At 58.8% G+C, this 19,076-nt stretch overlaps 1 protein-coding gene and 1 long non-coding RNA gene across 2 annotated transcripts in view; one reads left to right on the plus strand and one right to left on the minus strand.

Annotated features, from left to right (window-relative positions):
• Positions 1 to 19,076, minus strand: part of LOC307094675 — a 532,375-nt gene that overhangs the window by 178,740 nt on the left and 334,559 nt on the right. The gene's annotated exons all lie outside the window — the stretch shown is intronic.
• On the plus strand, positions 307 to 5,915 carry HLX (H2.0 like homeobox). Its single transcript, XM_079763707.1, has 4 exons — positions 307 to 1,421; positions 2,132 to 2,311; positions 3,105 to 3,289; positions 5,071 to 5,915. Exons 1-4 carry the CDS (start codon positions 815 to 817, stop codon positions 5,572 to 5,574), a joined length of 1,476 nt encoding a protein of 491 aa, XP_079619833.1. The 5' UTR covers positions 307 to 814; the 3' UTR covers positions 5,575 to 5,915.

Genomic DNA, 19,076 nt, shown 5'->3' on the forward strand with positions numbered 1-19,076 from the left:
CCATCGGTTTCCCCAGGCGAGGGCTCCGGGTCTTTGTGACCCCCCTCTCCTCGCCCGGTGCCGGTTCGGGCGCCGCAGAAAGCACAGGCGGGTCAGAGTTCCCCGGAGCCGGGGAAAGGGACGCTCGGAACCCCGCTCGGCCCACGCGGCAGCGGCAAACACTTTGGCGTGGCCGGGGGCGTGGCCGAGCGCGGGGCCACGCCCCTCTTTGCCAATTTCCCTCCACTCCGCGCTCTGATTGGTCCCCGGGGTGGCCAATGAGCGCTCAGATCGAGGTCCCTACCCTGAGTCGGACTCGAAAGCTCCTGCCAAAACTTTGGGAGTTTTTAGAGAGGAGTTTTTCCCCCCCCCCTCTTATTACTTTTTTTTTTTTAAACTAACGGATTATTATTGTTGTTGTTTTAAATTTAGCTCCTAGGGCTTAGCTCTTGGGGTTTTTCTTTCGGTGCCCGGCCCCTGTCTCCCCGGCTTCCCCGGAGCGTGCGGAGCCGCCCGCCACCGCGCCAGCGCCCCTAGCTCGCCTCCAGCCCGCGGGGGAGCGCCGGGTCCCGCGCCGCCGCCTTCCGTGGGGCCAGGGCCGACTGTGACCGGCCGGATCCGACCCTCGCCTCCCCACCCCCCCCCGGCCCCCCTCGGTGGTGCTGGGGGCTCCCTGGCTTCTCTTCGGAGCGGACGGAGAACCGAAAGCGGATCGTCCTCGGCCGGGCGGGCTGCCTCCTCCTGGACTAGGCGCGCCCCTCCCCGCGCACCCACCCACCCACCCATCCACCGGGCCCAGCCAGGCCGCGGCGGCCGCCGGGCGCACCCCGCCAGGATGTTTGCCGCCGGGCTGGCTCCCTTCTACGCCTCCAACTTCAGCCTCTGGTCGGCCGCTTACTGTTCTTCGGCCGGCCCGGGCGGCTGCTCCTTCCCTCTAGACCCCGCCGCGGTCAAGAAGCCTTCTTTCTGCATCGCGGACATCCTGCACGCCGGCGTCGGGGAGCCGGGGGCGGCCCCGGAGGGCCTGGCCGGAGCCTCGGCCGCTGCCCTCACCGCGCACTTGAGCTCGGCTCACCCGCACGCCTCTTTCCAAGCTGCCGCCAGATCCCCGCTTCGGCCCACCCCGGTGGTGGCGCCCTCCGAAGTCCCGGCTGGCTTCCCGCAGCGACTGTCCCCGCTCTCGGCCGCCTACCACCACCACCACCCACAGCAGCAGCAGCAGCAGCAACAACAGCAACAACAACCGGTGCAGCAACAGCCTCCACCTCCTCCCCGGGCGGGGGCCTTGCATCCCCCGGCCTCCTCCGGGGCGCGCGGGGTCCCCAACCCTCACCACAGCGGCTCGGCCCCAGCCCCCTCCAGCAAGGACCTCAAATTTGGAATTGACCGCATTTTGTCTGCAGAATTTGACCCGAAAGTCAAAGAAGGCAACACGCTGAGAGGTAGGTCTTGGGCCCCAGGCCTCAGGCCTCTGACCCGGGCCCTGACACACGCGCGCGGTCCATTTGGGGCACCTTTGAGCGTTTTTTACAATTCAGGACACATGGGTCAAAGGAGGGAGAAGAAAATCAATTGTGGGAAGACCCTGAAACACTAGGTTTAAAACTCACCTGCTCTATGTAAAAAATAAAATAAAAATGGAATGCTTAAAAAAAACGCTCTTCACAGAGTCAATGTCCATACAAATTGTTGTTGGGAACATTTGCTAAAGTGGCTATCCCTTGTCTTTAATCACATATCTAGAGAGGAAACTCTCTTATTTGTTAGGGAAAGCCCTTTTGGGGAGCCCTTTCCCGTCCATTTGTCTGGTTTAGAGAGAAATTCCACCCAAGGAATGTGGCGAAACAAATCTGACTCTCATCTCCCCAGAGGAGACAGCAGAGCGGGCTCTTCCGGCGGAGGGTTTAGGTCTGGGATTCTCCAGAGGCACCTGAGAGTGGTTTCGTGTTGTCGGCTTAAAGCCATTTCGAGCCTCGCCCCTTTGTCCACAATCGGGAGAGAGAGGGGCTTGGGGTGGAGGCAGGGGGTCTCTCTTGACTTTGCATCAGGAAAGTGGAGGGCTCGGGGGAGAGGGGAGGAGCACCTCAGCCCAAAGGGTGTGGGTCTGCCTGGGGTGTGTGTAACCGGCTCTTCTCTCGCCCCCGGTCCCCAGATCTCACGTCCCTGCTGACGGGCGGGCGGCCCGCCGGGCTGCACCTCCCAGGCCTGCAGCCCTCCGCCGGCCAGCTCTTCGCATCCCTAGATCCCATGAACGAGGCGTCTGCCATCCTCAGCCCCTTAAGCTCGAACCCGAGAAATTCCGTCCAGCATCAGTTTCAAGACACGTTTCCAGGTACGGGACGGGCGAGTCCGCCCAGTAGAAAACTCGGGACTGACGCCTCCCGTGGCGAGGGCGGTGCAGCCATCCCGGAGTGGGGGGTGGGGGGGGTGCGGGAGGTCACCACGTCGGGGGAGAGAAACCGAAAGATTTCTCCCCGGGGAGTTGGCTCGCTCTCTCCCTTTCTGCAGGCAGTCGAAGGGAAGGGGTGGGAGCCTGGGGAGCCCAGGAACTATGTGCGGGGGCGAGGGGCTTTCCCCAGCCCTTTCTCGGGATGGGGTGCTTTGAAAATGCAGCTGCAAGAGGCATTGCTTATTATCACACACACAGATTTTGAAATGACTTCAAACCCTTTGCCCCAGGAATTTGCATCTAGGGTCCTCGCCTGGGCGCATGAGCGCGCGCACACACACACACACACACACACACACACACACACACACACAACAGAGAGATGAGAGGCAGAGAGAGGGAATATCCAGGCTGACATCTCTAGCTTCTTCAGGCCTGGGGGACATTTTCGCCTGCCCTCCCCATGCCTGATGGCCAAGCATTAATTCCCTTTGGAATTAATGGATGGCCCGCTGAGCTTCTCAACTCAGACCATACACTTGCTTTAGGCCTTCCCATTGCCTTCTCAAAAGCTGTAAAATCCCTCCTTGGAGGAGGGCTTTGTGGATGCGGGGAGGGCCTAGGGTTAAGCAGACCAGTTTTAAGCAGTACTGTGAGCCCTAGGCCCAGGGCACTAATTCGGTCCTCCTGTGTGTCTCTCTCTCTCTGGTTCCCACCCCTCACCCCCACCCCGCAGGTCCCTATGCCGTGCTCACCAAGGACACTATGCCCCAGACCTACAAGAGGAAGCGCTCATGGTCGCGGGCGGTCTTCTCCAACCTGCAGAGGAAAGGCCTGGAGAAAAGGTTTGAGATTCAGAAGTACGTGACCAAGCCCGACCGGAAGCAGCTGGCGGCGATGCTGGGCCTCACGGATGCTCAGGTAAGCCCGCGTGCAGGCCCAACGCAGTCCGACCGTCCCAGGCCCAAGGACCCGGGCACCCCACCCACTCTCCTGCCGCGGAAACACGAGGCCTTGAATTTAGGGAGACTTTGTGGACTCCCCAACGTGAGGCAGGAGAGAGGAGAGCGGAGGCGAAGGACGGAAGGCATATAGCCCATCTCCTAAGATGCGTGCCCGCAGGCAGCGGCTGTTTATTTTGGCCGGCGGGCCAAAGAACCGCTGAGAAAGCACACAGGCCCAGGGAGATAATAATTACGGACCCGACTCCACTGCAATTCGCTGTAGGAAGCAGTTCATTTCAGAAGAGATAGAAATCCAAAGGCAAGGGATTGTTGTTGGCTTTTTTTTTTTTTATCTTCCATCCTCCCCGCCCCCCCCTCCTGCTGCTGCTGCAGGATTGTGAAATCCCCAGTTGTGAGGAAGTGAAAACATCATTTCAAACGGAATTACTTCGCCCTGGTCGGGCAAGCAGTCCGCCTGGAGCGGCCACAGTCCGATTTTCTAACGGCATCAGCTCCGACGGAAAAAATCTCAGGTGGGGGGAGTGAGGGAGAGAAGGAAAACGGGTTTCTTAGAATGCTTCAGAGCACGGCCGACGGGCCGGCTCGGGGCTCTGCCTACTTGAATCCTTTTCAAGAAAATAACAAATCCATCACGCCTGCCTTCGATGTCCGAATTCTTCCCCTCCCCCCTCCCCCAAATTCAAGAACTGGATTTTTTTTTTCCTTTTTGAGTTTTGAAACTAGAGGAGTCACCCTCTGCCACACCCCTGGCTACTGAATGTTCGAATGTTCTGAGCAGGCATAAGCCAACGGCAGGCACTTTTTTTTAATGGCGCCTTTTGGTGCCCCCGCCCCCCAACTTCTGGGTCTCTCTGTCCTCCATTGCACAACTCCCCTCCCCGGCACCACACTGAAGGGCCCAGCCGCCTTCCACCAGCTGTGGATGTTATTTTTAAAAGGGAAGCTGGAACTTGTGTGAACGGCATTGGGTCCCCCAGGGGATCGTCTGTATTTATATAGATTCCCCCGCCCCATCCCTACCCCCCTTTCTCCACGGTGCACAGGTTTGATTCCAGAGTTTTCTGAGCTCACAGTGGGGTTACTTTATCCTGGGCAGGGGCTCGGTGCCCTCATGCCGAGGAGCCGCTCTTCCCTGGAAGGTCCAGCGGTACCCCCACCTCTGGAATCCACTCTTTGAACCCCCTACCCCCCTCTGTGCTTCCTACAGTCCCTCCTTAAGAATTGCTTTTGGGGGGACTTGCATCGGACAGTGGCGTTAGAGGAGGGGGACGACTTAGCAGGAATTCGTAACATCGATTCACCTTGGTGCGCGAAATCTTGGGGATATATGTGCCTTTTTTCTGGGCCACGGGTCGGTCAGATTCCTGGGAAGGCCCTGACACAGGTGGGGTTCAGGGAAGCATCCATTTAGAGTAGAGATTCCCGCCCCCCCCCCCCCCCCCCCACGCCGCGTTTGCAAGGTTCTGCCTTTCCAACAAGTACCCATGCAATTTCGGGCTGGCGCCTGGAGAGCCGCGTTTGGAGAAGCAGGCCCAGTGCGTCCTGAGGCTGGGACCCCTGGCGATCTCCCGGTTTCTCGCCTCGGGCAGCCTCTGGGCCCCTGCACCTAGCGCAGGGCCTGGCGCGTCCTAGAGGCGCCTTGGGGGTGCGTCCCCGGTGCGCGCGCCGGTCGGATGGCAGCGCGCCCGTGTCTCACCGCGCTTTCCCGTCTTGTCCCCGCGCGCGCGCGCGGCGCAGGTGAAGGTGTGGTTCCAGAACCGGCGCATGAAGTGGCGGCACTCCAAGGAGGCGCAGGCCCAGAAGGACAAAGACAAGGAGGCGGACGAGAAGCCGGCGGGCGGAGCCCCAGCGGCGGACGGCGAGCCGGAGGAGCGGAGCCCCAGCCGCTCGGAGGGCGAGGCCGAGAGCGACAGCAGCGACTCGGAGTCCCTGGACATGGCCCCCAGCGACACGGAGCGGACTGAGGGGGCCGAGCGCTCCCCGCACCAAACCACCGTCATCAAGGCCTCGGTGGCCGGCGCGCTCGTCCCGGCCAGCAGCGTGGGGAGCGGGGGCAGCGGCAGTTTCGGCTTCAGCGGCCTGAGCAGCAGCAGCAGCAGCAGCACCGGCACGGGGATCGCCAGTAGCCTGGGCAGCAGCGGCGGCGGCCTGGCCCCGGAGCTGCTCCCTGCGCCCCAGCCCAGCCTCAGCAGCGCCCCCAAAAGCCCGGAGCCCGCCCAGCCGCCTCTCGGAGGCCCGTAGACTGGACCAGGGCGCAGGGGACCAGGCCGTGCGCGCAGACAGACTCCAGTCCAGCCAGCCTTCCAGCGCGGCTGGATCTCGTGCCTACTCTTTGGTGCTGGCCGCGGGGACAGGGCCAGAGACGCATCGGGGGAGCCTCCTTCGCCAGGGTCGCCTCCTGCCCCTCGCTGGCCGCCTGGTGGCACAGCCCACACTGCGCAGTGGCCTGGGGAGTCTCAGTGCCCCCCCCACCCCCCCGACGGACACTTTTCCCGGATACAAGCAGCTCACACTGTGACGTGTGACTCCGCAGTGCCTTCCCGCGCTAGGGGGGTCGCAAAGACGCGCTGCTGCACGTAGGACGCCACAACCTTGTAAATAAAAATGTTTACTACGGTTTGTAAAGAAAGGCTGCGTGGCTGGCCGGGGCGATGCGGTCACAAGGTCAGGTCAGGGATCTCTGCGCTGGGCCTTAGGCCCGGGCAGCAGGTCACAGCGGCTGGAGGGGGGACTAGAGCTTTGGGGTAAGGGCTGCAACCTCAGAGCCGCGTGGCTACAGAGATGGGGTAGAGGCTAAGCCGCTCTAGCAGTTCAGAGGGGTCTTAGCCCGCGGCGCTGGGTGACCCTGAGTGTGGCCTGCGAGCCAGTTGGCCATCAAATCCCCTTAGGGGCAGGTGGCTTCCCCCACGGAAAGTCGGGACTCCAGGAGTGTGCCGTGAGCGGCTCGCAGGCTTTGGGAAGACATGGAGTTGGGATGGAGAAGACGGTGGTGCCTGCGGGGTCAGTGTGGACACAGCCTGTACTCCCAGGGTGGCCACTCAGAGCCGGGAGGCAATTCCAGGGCAACACATCGCTTGCTCAGGTGTGGCCGGAGGTGTCCTGGTGGAAGGAAGGACAGGCAGACCACAGTGGTTGCGGCAGGAAGGCCAGGCCTGGGATGGCTGTAAAGATGCCCAAGCAATTGCATGGCAGAAAGGTGTCTCGTTCAAGGTCTCAGGGAGGCAGAGCCTGAGACCAGAACTCCCGCCTCCTGGCTCACCTTTGGCCAGTGATAGGGCTACAAAACTGCACCCTTCAATGAGCGTGCGAGACACACACACACACACACACACACACACACACACACTTTTCCCTAATAATTAGGTTTCTACAGGCACATGATTGCCCCCTCCCCCAAACTGATTTGAGAAGCAGTTTCCCCATCACAGTGCAGCTGGCATAAAGCAAACCTATTTTAACTCCCCGCTGCCAGTGGGGCGACCAACGCAAAGTTTTTTTTTGAAGAGTCAAACCTCTCTCCAAGACCAAAGGTCCTCCCCGGCTCAACTTCCCTCGCAACTACAGAATGTTTGGAGTTTGTTAAAAGTTCTTTGGGGAGATTTTAAAACAGGTAGACGTTGTTGTCGAAGAGCCTGATCACCCAGGTCTGTTGGGCACCGGGCTGTGGGAGGGCACAGACCGCTTACAGGCCAATGATCCATGGGGTGAGGGGTTGGTTGTCATGGAGAACAGTGCTTCTGCCAGATGTGAGGTCAGGGAGCCTAGGACCCCCTCATCCCCTGGCCAGGGTGGGAAGGCTCCCCAGTCTGGCTTAGCTTCTTCTCCACTTTGACCCATTTGCTCCAGCACATTGAAAACGTTCCTTCCGGATTTTCGGGCCCAGGGGCAGAGTAGACACCCCAGATTTAGCCTTCCCTGGTCGGGCGCATCAGACACCTGGGCAAGCCCCAGAGCACAGCCCAGGGATGAAGGCTGATCATTTCCTACCCCAGTCACCGCCTCCCGCCACCCCCCAGGCAGCAAGCGGAACCCCTAGAGGAATGTGCACCGTGGGGAGGGAGAGGGAAGACCAGGGTGGTCCCAGGCAGAAAGGGGAAAGAAAGGTTGGGGCCCCAGGAGGGACCTTAAGCTGAAGGGGACTGTGAGCCAGCTGTTACCCCTAAATGTGCCCCAAGATGGGTGAGCAGCCTCCCCACCTGCCCTGGGGTTCCAGCCCCGTCTGGGGTGGCTCCTTTATTCCTCCCACCGGCTCTGCTACTGGAACTGCCGCATTCTCTCTGTACCCCAAGTTTGCCTTTATTATGGAAGTCCGTTTTCTCCCAAGCCCCAAGCGCTGGAATCCTGGAACTAGGACTTCCCGAGAACATGGAATTAGGAGGCGCTTGAATCCAGCTCTGGCCTTAAGGAGAGTAACGTGGCGGGATGTGCATCTGGTTGAGGACCCGGCTGGGGAGAAGAGGGGGTAGAGGTTTTGCTTTATGCTCCCCGCAGCTACCGTGCCCATTGCGGGGGGTGGGGGGGGGGCGCCTGCAGCCCCCAAATCCCCGCCTGGGCCCAGTTTCCCAAAGTGAAGGCATTCTTCGCCCAGGGACTGTCATGATGTGATTTCGGGTAAAATTAGGCCTCGTCTCCGCCAGGTTCAGCCAGAGAGGGCGCGGCGGGCTGGGAGGCGGGTACCTTGGGGTGGGGGTCGGGGGCTCCCAGAGGCTGGTAGAAGGCACCCCTTCCTCCGCCACCCCCACTTCCGTTCCTGAACACGTTCCCAGTGAAATGCTCACGGGGCTCTCCCCATACGCAGTGGAGTTCTCCCACGTTTTCATGGACGGAGACTCGCAAGACCCAGGGAATGTGAAGTTCACTTGAAAGAGCAGTCCCAGGACCCAGGGCCTCTCCGGGCGGGCGGGCGGGCGGGGTGGGGAGGAAACCCGCAATTCGGCTCAGGTTGCCCCACCCCGGGACGGCTGGGGTCTTCCCGGGGGGGGGGGCGCTCGATGCCGGTAGGGGCGGCCGGGAAAGCTAGAAACTCCTGGACGGAGAACCAGATCGCTGCGCACGGAAGAGAAGGCTGCGCGCGGAGGGACCGCGGACGCCAGGCGCGCTCAAGCCGCAGCGCGCGGGCCTCGGAGCGGAGCAGAGGCGAGAGCCCGCCGCTTCCCGGCGCCCAGGCCGCGCCCTCTCCTACGAGCTGTACCCACTCTGCTCACTGCGGGACTCAGCCTCCCCAGCCTCCCCAGCCTCCCCAGCCTCCCCGTCCGCAGCGATGGGCCAAGCGCTCCGAGCAAGGTTGCGGGACGCAGAGGGAGGGACCGCCACCCGCGCGCGGCTCTCCGGGGAGGGCAGGCGGGGGTCTAATAACCTCGCTCCCCCATCGGGTGCACAGGCGCGCGCAGGGGCGCGCACACACACACACCACAATTACACACACACACCAAACACACACGCCCACGCCAGCTTCCCCGCTCTCCAGCTCTCCATGTGGCAAAGCAAAGCGCGGAGCCTTCGCCCGCTGCGTGCGCGCCGGGGCGCTGGTCTCCAGACGTTCGCTCGCGCCCAGCTCCGCAGCCCAAACCCCGCCGCGGGTCGGGTCGGCTTCAGCCCAGAGCGGTGCGGACCTGGGTCCCTGGGCTTGTGAGCAGCGAGTTGAGGTCGCTGCCCCGTCTCCACCGAGGCCGGAGCTGCCTGGCCTTTCGGCTCTTCAAGGGGAGGTGTTGTCTCCCAGGGAGGCTGTGGCCCGCATTCCAGCCTAGGAGATGGCTCCTGCCCTGCACCCGCACCCCTCACGTCCTCGAGAGTTTGGGGGCGGGAGGGGGGCAGTTACTCAGACTCGGATTGTCGCACATCCCTCTGACTCCCTGGGCCTCTGCGAGGGAGGGGCCGTAGTTCTGGGGTCTTCCTGGCGGCTGCTCCCTGGAGCTCGGGCCTGGAGTGGGGTGTTGGCGGAGGTTCTATTTCCTTGGCGGCCTGGCCGCCGGCCCCTCCGGCTCTAGGGGCCCCTAGGCTCCCTGCCCGAGCACGTGGCACAGTCTCAGTTTCCAGAGTCTTTGGGGTCTCCAGGGCCTGGCAGGCCCCGGGACCTGCAGCGCGGGGCTTTCTGGGGGCGTTTTAACCTGTTCCTGGATGGCACCCCCTCCTCTCAGGCCCTCAAACAGACTCCGTGGGCAGGAGGGGCCTGGGGGGCGGGGCTCTGAAGCAGGAAAGGGGGCAAGACTCGGAGGCTGAGGTCAGGCAGGGCTCCCTCCTCCCGTGTGCGCCCCCTGCCCACCCTCCATGAAGGAGCTTTGTCCTCCTTGAAGAAGGAAGAACAGAAGAGGGACTTGGAGCTGCGTCCTCCCTAGACAACCTGGTCACACTGATTTAAAGGTGACCCAGCGCACAAGGTCCTCTCACTCCCCCTTCTCCAGCCTCTGGGGGAGGGGCCTGCATGCTCCCTGGTCTGCAGGAAGATGCAGGTGCAACTCTGGGTGTTCAGAGGTGAACTGCAGGTGTTGGGGCTGGATTTCCCTGTTCCCGCCCACCTCGGGCTCTCAGCCACTCCTTGGGGCTTGTGATGGGATTGGCAGGTGCCCAAAGACAAATGAGCAACCTCTGCGCCTTCTTCTCAGGCACAGGCACGTGGGTATCCCAGGCACGTGCGTGATCAGGCACGTGGGTGTTACCGGCACGCAGGTGCTAAAACTTGCAGAACGCCCTCTACATCAGCTGCACTTTGCAAACCCGGCTGCACTTTTTAAGAAACTCTCCTGTGCCACACACACACCCCGGTCGAATGGAGCAAGTGTCTGCACGGACTGGCCCAGGGCCCCTGAGCCCCTCTGACAGGTAAGCTTGGAGCATTGCTGGCCCTGGGGCCCCTTAGCCGTCCTGCTCTCTGTCACCTTAGGAAAGCAGGCTAGATGTCCCAGCACGTACGACTTCCTCCTCCTCCATTTCTGGTTGAGGCACCCAAGGCTGGGAGGCTCAGCCTTGCTCACGGTCCCCTGGGGAGTGAGTGCCATGGGGTTAGAAGTCCACGGCACTCAAAAGAGGGGAGCAGGAGGCAGCGGCTGCACCCCCACCACCTGCTGGGCTTACCGAGCTCCAGGCCTCTGTAACCCCAAAGACTCTGGGAGCTGGGGGGCCAGGGAGCCAGGAAGAGTGCGCCTGATCCCACGTCTGCAGTAGGGAAACCCAGACGAGCCTAGGAAGCATTCGTTCATTCACCCATTCCTAACCTGCTGACCTTGGGGACTGATGTAGCCACGTGGCTTTAGTTTCCTCACCTGTCTAACAGGCACTAACCACAGTTACCTGGCTGACAAATTACCCTGAGGGTTAACTGCTTTAACCAAGGTGAAAGGCACGAGTGACATACAATCAGAACCACAGGCTTGCACGTCATTGTATTCCTTCATCCATTCGTTTATTTTTTTTAAATATTTTATTAATTTTTTTACAGAGAGGAAGGGAGAGGGATAGAGAGTTAGAAACATCTATGAGCTGCCCCCGCAACCAAGGTACATGCCCTTGACGGGAATCGAACCTGGGACCCTTCAGTCCGCAGGCCGACGCTCTATCCACTGAGCTAAACCAGTCAGGGCCCATTCGTTTAGTCACTGTGGTATTTATTGAGGTGCTTGTTAGTATATGCACAGTTGGGGGGAAAAAAAACCCACAAAAAAAACCAAAAACCAGAATGCAAAACAAGCCGTACTCTCCAAGAAATTGAATCCTTAGCCGGAGGCCCATGAGTGCAACGCATTAACGGGTCCCCAGGGAAGCCCTCGGAGGGGTGTTTGGACTGGCTGCCCGGTGATGACTGGGGCTGCCACGTGGTCTCGCTGACTCCGCCCATTGGAGCCTCTGCCTCTCCGCCCACTGGCGCTTCCTCCAGCACCTGGTGCACACAGCAGGTGCCCAATACTGAGGCTTGCAGGTGTGGTTGGGAGTTTTCTTTGGCAGGTGAAGAAACGCGTTTTTGGAGGGAAGTTTCCGCAAGTGTCTGGGGTCCAAGGAGGGAAAAACAGGTGCCCGCAATTGTGACCGTCTCGGGACAAATGGCCCTAAGTTAGTAACCAATCCATCGAGGGGAAGGTCTCCAATATGGAACAGGACACCACCGCCCCTGTACCAGGAAAGCCACGCTCTGTTTCTTGAGGGCAGGGCCGGCCCTGCTGGTGGTTGGAGAAATCCTGGCATCCAGCCTGGTGCCTCCACAAGTGTCCTTTGACTAAACGAATCACACGATGATTGTGGCTCAGAGGTTATTTATCGTCTCAGGGGATCCTCAGGAACCATCTGATCGCTTGGCTAGCTTTGTCAGCATGGGAGGAAGCGGATGACAAGGCGCGGGGCCATCCAGCGGTGACTCAGGGAGGATCCACAAGGGAGGATCCACAAGGGTCCCAGAAACTAAGACCATCACAGAGCAGAGCGAGATCTCAAGCAGCGTTCAGTCTAGGTGGCGACAATGCTCATTCTCACACTTTCCTATGGAGAGTCGTCATCCCCTCAGCCTGTAGATCCAATGACTCGTCCACAGTCATTCAGCCAGCTGTAGACCCAAGAATCAGGACTGAGGCCAGAGCTTTCTGGGCGGCCTTGGGTCCCCATTCCTGGGGGCGCTGGGATCTGCACCCCTGTGTCCCGGCCACAGGGAGGGAGTGCGGGCCGGGCAGAATCTGCAGCGAGCTGGCTCAGCCAGTCGGCACCCAGCACCGAGCCGCCTCCGCTGCTGCCCAAAAGTGTCCTTTTATTTCGCGGACTTTCCGACCCGCCCTGACCCCCAACTCGCCTGGAGCGATTTTCCTGGTCAGCAAATTTCAGCCTTGCTTTGATGTGTGAGGGCTGTTGAACTTCGTTCTGGGAATGGGGTGAAGAGCGTGTGTGGGGAGCTCAAGAGAGGAGCGAATGAATGGAGGAACGAACGAATGAACTCATTAAGGGTGAACAGGATTCCCTGTCTTGCGATTTTCCTGGGCCCTTCCCAGTAGGGAATCTCGGGCAGCACGCATGCCCAGCAAAGGGGACTCAGCACTCAACCCTGGCTGGCTCTCCGGGCCCCAGGCGCAGACCTCTCTAGAACCCTCTGCCAGGGGGTTAGGGGGAGGGTCCGCCTGACTCCATCCCTTTTGTTATTCGTTCAGATCCAGTGGAAGGTCCGGGTCCTCTGTATTCTTGCCTCCCCACCCCATAGGCTGAGTCCCTAGTCCAAGGTCAGTGCGGCCCCCAGGCCTCAGTCTCCATGGGGCTGATCCAGACCTTGGCACTGGCGGGTGGGCAGTGCCCGGAGGGGTCCCCACAGGGCCCTCTGCGGTCCTCGCAGCCACCAGAGCCAGACGCCCTCTCCCTGCGTCCTCCAGGATCCCACTACCCTGTGCTGACCTCTTTCCCGGGCGCGGTTTTGTGGGTGAACAAACGGGGCGAGAGGGAAGGAGTCAAACCAGCAACTTGCTCTGTGACACGTTTTGAAATGGAATGTCGACCATCATGGAAAATGTCCCATTTCCCTCAGTCTTCATTCTCCTCTGTCCTCCTCACTTTGGGCATCTCCACCTCTTCCCAGTTTTAGTCCCCCCCCCCCCCCCCCGCAGCCTGAGGGTTCTGGGGCGATAACATAGGGGGGGGGGGCAGGGTGTGTGGCCTGAGAGGAGAGACCGGCATCCAGGCTGCTCCCAGGTGGGGGACTCACACCTTGTCCAGGAACCAACGCGTAAGGAAAGGCTGTGACTTATTTTTATTATAAAATCCGAACGGCTGTGTTGTTAACAAAAGACCCGCAAAGGCACCATCCGCCCCGGAGGCATTGCTCAGGACCAAGGTGACATGCCGGCACTCGGTCACCCTCCCCCCATGCCCCCACGCACACCCCAGGAGCCCAGCCCCTTCCTGCCTGGGGCAGATTCTGGGTGGGGGACCCACATGGCTCAGGCTGCAGCCATCTGAAGGGACATTGAGTTGCACCCTCTGGAACAAAAGCGTTAGCCATGGGACCTTTCTCTCCCGCCTCTTCCCCCTCCGGTTTGGATTTCCCACCGCAGAGACGCCTCCTGCCTGGTGGTGTGTGTGGGGGGGTGCCTTCCCACTTTGCTCAGCGCCCTGGAGGCAGTTAGCGCTGTGTCCCCTCCGCTAGGTCCGGGGACACACCAGAGGCAGCGCACCCTCACACACAGGCAGCGGCTGTCCTGGCAAACAGGGGGCTCAGGGGCGCCCTGAAGCCATCACCACGGCTCCCATAGCTGCCCCGCTCGTTGCCTTCTTGCCTTCTGGCCGGAGGCGCCTGGACGGCAGTTTGAAGCCGCCCAAGGTGGCCGCGTGCAGGTGAAAACGGAGGAAAGAGACGACACTCTCTCCCACGGTTGAAGCAAGAGCGGAAAGTGCTGTGTTCCATTTGACCTGCACATGAGAGGATCTCACACGCCCTGACAGTGCCCACTCTGAGAAGCAGAGGGTGGGGAGTCTCATCCCGGTCCTGGGACACCCCGAAGGTTCTAGCTCCAGTCCCTCAACGGGTGGGCTTCTGTGCTTCTCTCCTCAAAGACAAAGGGAGTTCAAAGTTCAGAGACAAGCTTTGTGCGCTCTCTCTCTCTCTCTCTCTCTCTCTCTCTCTCTCTCTCTCTCTCTCATCATTATTTCAGGCATTCACCTTACACTGGGAGTGTAGCCGCCACCACGGGGAAATCTGAGGGATCCACTTGCTGCTCCTCCAGGGAAAGCGCGCCCCCCGTGCGCCCCGGACATCCCCAAGGCTGACCCTACCACAAAAGCGTCTCAAGCGCACTGCGCACTCCCTCCTCCTCCGCGCTGGGATGGGAAGATCTGAGAGGTCTAGGAGCCACAGACCTTGCCCCTGGGCAGGGGTAGGGGTGGGGGCGGGGGGTCCTTTTCCTTCCCCTTCTCACCTGACCTTCCCCAGGCCGGGCCTCTCGCCCACTCCGGTCCCTCCCGGGGCCAAGGGGAGCTCCCTGCGGGCTGATACCCAGTCCTCACGCCGCTCCAGGGATGCTTCGGGCTGAAGCTGCTGCGGGTACCAGGCGCGCTTTGCCGGGTACCAGGCGCGCTTTGCCGCAGTGACCGAGGCCCCAGCAAGGAAGCGGCGCCGGAGACGGTGGTGGCGGGAGGACTCGGCCTCCGAGCGCCGCGCCCGGGCGGGCGGGCAGGCGGGAATTTATGGTCTGTGTACACTTTCTGGCTCCAGCGCCCCGCGCGCACCAGAACAATGGGGATGGGGCTCCCCTCCCTCCGGTGCCCCAGGCGGCGAGCTGGGGCCGCGAGTCTCTCCTTTCGGCCGCGCCTGGAGGCGAGGCGCGGCTGAAAACGAAAGTCGGGGCGCGGGGACCGAGGAGGAAACCCTCGCGTCTACGGGGCGATTTGGCATCGCGCGCCTCGGGCACCGGGTGGGACTCCAGAACCCCGGTCGGCAGTCACGGCTCTGTCGCATCCTCAGGGTGTAATGTCGAGGACCTTGGGGTCCAGACTTCATTCGGATTATAGCGTGGCCCAGGGCAGGTAAAAGGACCACTCAAAAAGCCGGGCTAAACGAGAGAATTCCTGGGCCGTGGGTGGCGGAGGAGGCGGGGGCAGGTGACCCAATGCCAGGCCAGAGGAGAGGTCCCAGTGCGCGTGTCTTTCCTGCCGGGTTAGCAAGATGCGTCCACCCTCCCCCCCAGGCCAGGCGGCCACAGGAGCGGGGAGTGAAGCCAGGCGGCCAGGCCAGAGCCAGGCAGGTCCCTTCGCTCACACTGTCAGCAGGAGACTGTCCCCGAGTGTGACCGCAGAACGCACCTGTGAGGACTGGTTAGCCCAAGGCAGCTTAACCAGCGGTGCCGGGCACTGTTCTAAAAACCTTCCATGTGCTAACTCATTTGCTCTTTACCAAACTCCAGTTAGGCGGTTTACTCACGTTGTCCCCACTTTACAGATGAATAAACTGTGCCCAAGAAAAGTTAACTTGCTGAAGGGCATGCGGTCAGCAAGCTGAGTCTGGAAGAAGTCACATCTCTCTCTCCAGGCCTACGTTACGTAAATCATCTAGAGTCCTGATGAAACAAGTACTTATTTTGAGTTATTAAGAGTCATGCAGCCCCTAACCGGTTTGGCTCAGTGGATAGAGCGTGGGCCTGTGGACTCAAGGGTCCCAGGTTCGATTCCGGTGAAGGGCATGTACCTTGGTTGCGGGCACATCCCCAGTGGGGAGTGTGCAGGAGGCAGCTGATCGATGTTTCTCTCTCATCGATGTTTCTAACTCTCTATCCCTCTCCCTTCCTCTCTGTAAAATATATTTTTTTAAAAAAAGAGTCATGCATGCGGGTGAGAATAGGCTGAAAGCCCTGGCCATTTACCCACTGCGACCTTGGATGGACACTGGGGGGCGGGGACAGGGCGACTGCGAGCTGCCACCATGGGGTCCAGTGAGGGGGGTGGCGGAGGAGGCCATAAACACCTGCTAACTATGTAGCAATTGCCCTCAGGGTGTGTGAAACGCTCTGGGGCTGGGCTGTAGCCATGGTGAATTTGTAAGTGTCTCAGACACAGAGTCTCTCAAAGTCTGTGGCCCTCCGCTTTCTTTTATTAAATGAAATGAATTGTATTGTTGAGAGTATTACAGATGTCCCCCATTTTCCTCCCCCACTTCACTCCCCTCCACCCAGCTCCCACCTAGGTCTCTGCATCAGGAAGCTCCGGGAACCCCAGGCTTTGTTAAAACACATACTCCCCCAGGCACAAGGCTGCTGAGGCGGCAACAGAGTGATAGCCTGCCTCTCCAGGGACATGTAATTATTCTTTTTAAAACAATATATATTTTATTGATTTTTTACAGAGAGGAAGGGAGAGGGATAGAGAGTTAGAAACATCGACGAGAGAGAAACATCGATCAGCTGCCTCCTGCACATCCCCTATTGGGGATGTGCCCACAACCAAGGTACATGCCCTTGACCGGAATTGAACCTGGGACCCTTCAGTCCGCAGGCCTACGCTCTATCCACTGAGCCAAACCGGCCAGGGCTAATTATCCTTGTTGGTGTATTGACTTTTCCCCAGGGAGGTGAGAGAAACTTTAGCACCTCTGTGAGGTGTGTCCTGGGCGAGGGGGGGGGGGGGGGGGCATGGCATAGACGGAGGGGCAGTTTATTGGAGAAGACATGGGGGCAGCAAAAAAAAAGGAGCGGGGTAGAGGATGAAAGCACAGAGTGGAAAAGGAGGCACAAGAACTAGGAGAGAAGATGGAGGCCGTGAACATAAGTGGGATTTTGAAGCGTTTCTTACATTTTTAAAGGGGGTGGGGTGGGGCTTGGGGCTGGGCCATAAATTAATAGATTTATTCCTCAATCAGGAAGGAGCCATTAAGATATTTTTGGCTCGGTCTGTGGGAAAATAATTTCGTTGATTGAGTTGCCCCAGAAGACCCTCTGAAGCCCTGTCCATTCTGCCTCCGACAGCCCCCTCTTTCCTGCCGGCCGGGAGGGGGGAGGAGCGGGAGCCCCCGGGGAGGGGCGGCCTTTCCGTCTTCTCCAGCATCTTGAATTTCACTTTGCACGTTTCTCTCTGCTTCTCGATGTGATCCCCGCTGCCTCGGAGACTTGGAGCCTCAGAAGGAAAATTCTCCTGCAGCAAGCGCCACTGCCACGGTCTCGGGTCTCTTTCCTTAGGTCTTGGCATTGACCTTGACCGGGGCCCTTGACCCCTCCCTCGCCCCAGCATGTGGAAGACTTTGGGTCTGGGAATAAGAGAAACCAAACTATGGGGCGGGGTGGGGGGAACAAAAGGTCCCCCAAACGGAAGGCAGGCACCCCAGAGCGGGGTGAGTGAAGAATTGTTCCTCCCGCGCTTGGAGGAGCTGAGCGGTTCTTGTCAGTCTCTTAGGACTCAAAGTGTGGTCCTGGGACCCTTAAGGGTCTCTGAGATCCTTTCAGGGGATCCCCAAGGTCAAAGCTATTTTCACAATAAAAGGTTCTTGACTTTCGCACACGTGTGCAATGGAGTTTCCCGAAGGTCACGTCAGGCCTGGTGCGGGCCTGGCTCCGACGGCCTATGGAACGTGTGCAGAGTCCAGTGTCTGACAATGTTTTGGTTTGTGTTTCACCGCAATGCAAATGCATTCCAAAAATACGTCTTGGTTTTCTAGCTCTACCTGTGCCACGTGGTTATTTACATTTAAATGAATGAAAATCAAAGGTCACCAGGCATGTTTCCATGGCTCAGGAGCCACATGTGTCCAGTGGCTGCCACACAGGGTCGTGTGGACCCGCGGAATATTCCCACCTTCATAGAAAGGTCGCCTGGACTCTGCACGTGCTAGCTTCCTGAACTTGGACTCTTCTTAGCTCTGAGCATCAACAGTTCCTGACGATAAGCTAAGGAGAGGCAGCAGTCTAGCTGGACACAGAGACCACAGACTCTGGGGTGAAAATGGGCAAAAATCTCAGCTCAGCCCACATGCTTGGGGTTAATGTCTCCGTGGTTCAGTTTCCTTATCAGCACATTGGAATAAAAATAACGGTAATAATAATAATAATAATAATTCCTTCCTTATGGGATTTTGTGAGTGTCTTAAATTTGAAATGAGTGAAAACACTTAAGAACCAGTAACTGACATATTGGAAACTACTACCACATGTGTGCTAAATATTAGTGTTATTGCACATACAAAGTACAGAGCTTACTGGGAGACAATAAAGTTAAATTTCCCCTCTCATATATATACATATACATATACATATACATATACATATACATGTACATGTACATGTACATGTACATGTACATATACATATACATATACATATACACACATATATATACACACACATATATATATACACACACACACACACATATACATATATATACTGTGTTGTATATATGTGGTAAAATACACAACATAAAATTTATCATCTTAACCATTTTAAGTGTACAGTTCGGTAGTGTTAAAATGCTCAATCTCCAGAACATTTTCATCTTGTAAAACTTAAATTCTGTATCCATTAAGCAACTCCCCATAGTAATATTTTTATGCTGATGTGATATTGGTCTCCAGGCTTTAGAATTTTAGTTAATACTTTTGACTATAGTGTTAATAATTCCAGTTAAGTAAGGCCGGTGTGGCTCAGTGATTGAGTGTCAACCCAAGGGAGAGGGAGAGAAAAACATCGATGTTAGAGGGAAACACCGATCAGTCCCCTATGCACACCCCCTACTGGGGATCAAGCCCCAAACCCAGGCATGTGTCCCGACTGGGAATCGAACCGTGACCTCCTGGTTCCTAGGTCTAAGCTCAACCACTGAGCCACGCTGCCCGGGCCCGCTCCCTCTCTCTTGTCAGAAGGTTCCAGTCCCAGGAAATGCTGCTTCATATCTTGTCTTTAGGAACCCCACGCTGCGCTAGAGACTTCCAGTGGAACTGGGATCCTTGGTACCATCGCTGCCATCTCCATATAGAAACTTAAAAGTGAGCGTGGATCCGCGAGCCACAAGACCAGGCCTGGGTGATGGTGAGTGAGCCCCCCGGGTTGCAGGCCCCGCTGTCTGCACTGCAGCCCAACCCACACATTTCACAGCCTCTCCTCCCCTTCGCCACTTCCTAACAGGTACCCTTCCCTTCCCTCGTGGAGGCCCACCCACCAGCTGAGCCACAGCCATCCATCCAGCCCTTCTCTCCTCCTCCCCAGCTCGCCCAGCCGAGGCCCGAGCAGCCCTTCCTGGCGACCCCACTGGGACCGGCATCAGGTGTTTGGGGAAGATCCCGTGTTCACATTCCCGCCTCCTAA

The sequence above is a fragment of the Cnephaeus nilssonii genome, assembly GCF_951640355.1.
Source record: "Cnephaeus nilssonii genome assembly, chromosome: 23".
Classification (NCBI taxonomy): domain Eukaryota; kingdom Metazoa; phylum Chordata; class Mammalia; order Chiroptera; family Vespertilionidae; genus Cnephaeus; species Cnephaeus nilssonii.

Coding starts and splice junctions, on each gene's coding strand:
- HLX (XM_079763707.1), top strand. CDS start 815: ATGTTTGCCGCCGGGCTGGCTCCCTTCTACGCCTCCAACTTCAGCCTC. Junction 1,422..2,131: donor AGAAGGCAACACGCTGAGAG/GTAGGTCTTGGG, acceptor CCCGGTCCCCAG/ATCTCACGTCCCTGCTGACG. Junction 2,312..3,104: donor GTTTCAAGACACGTTTCCAG/GTACGGGACGGG, acceptor CCCACCCCGCAG/GTCCCTATGCCGTGCTCACC.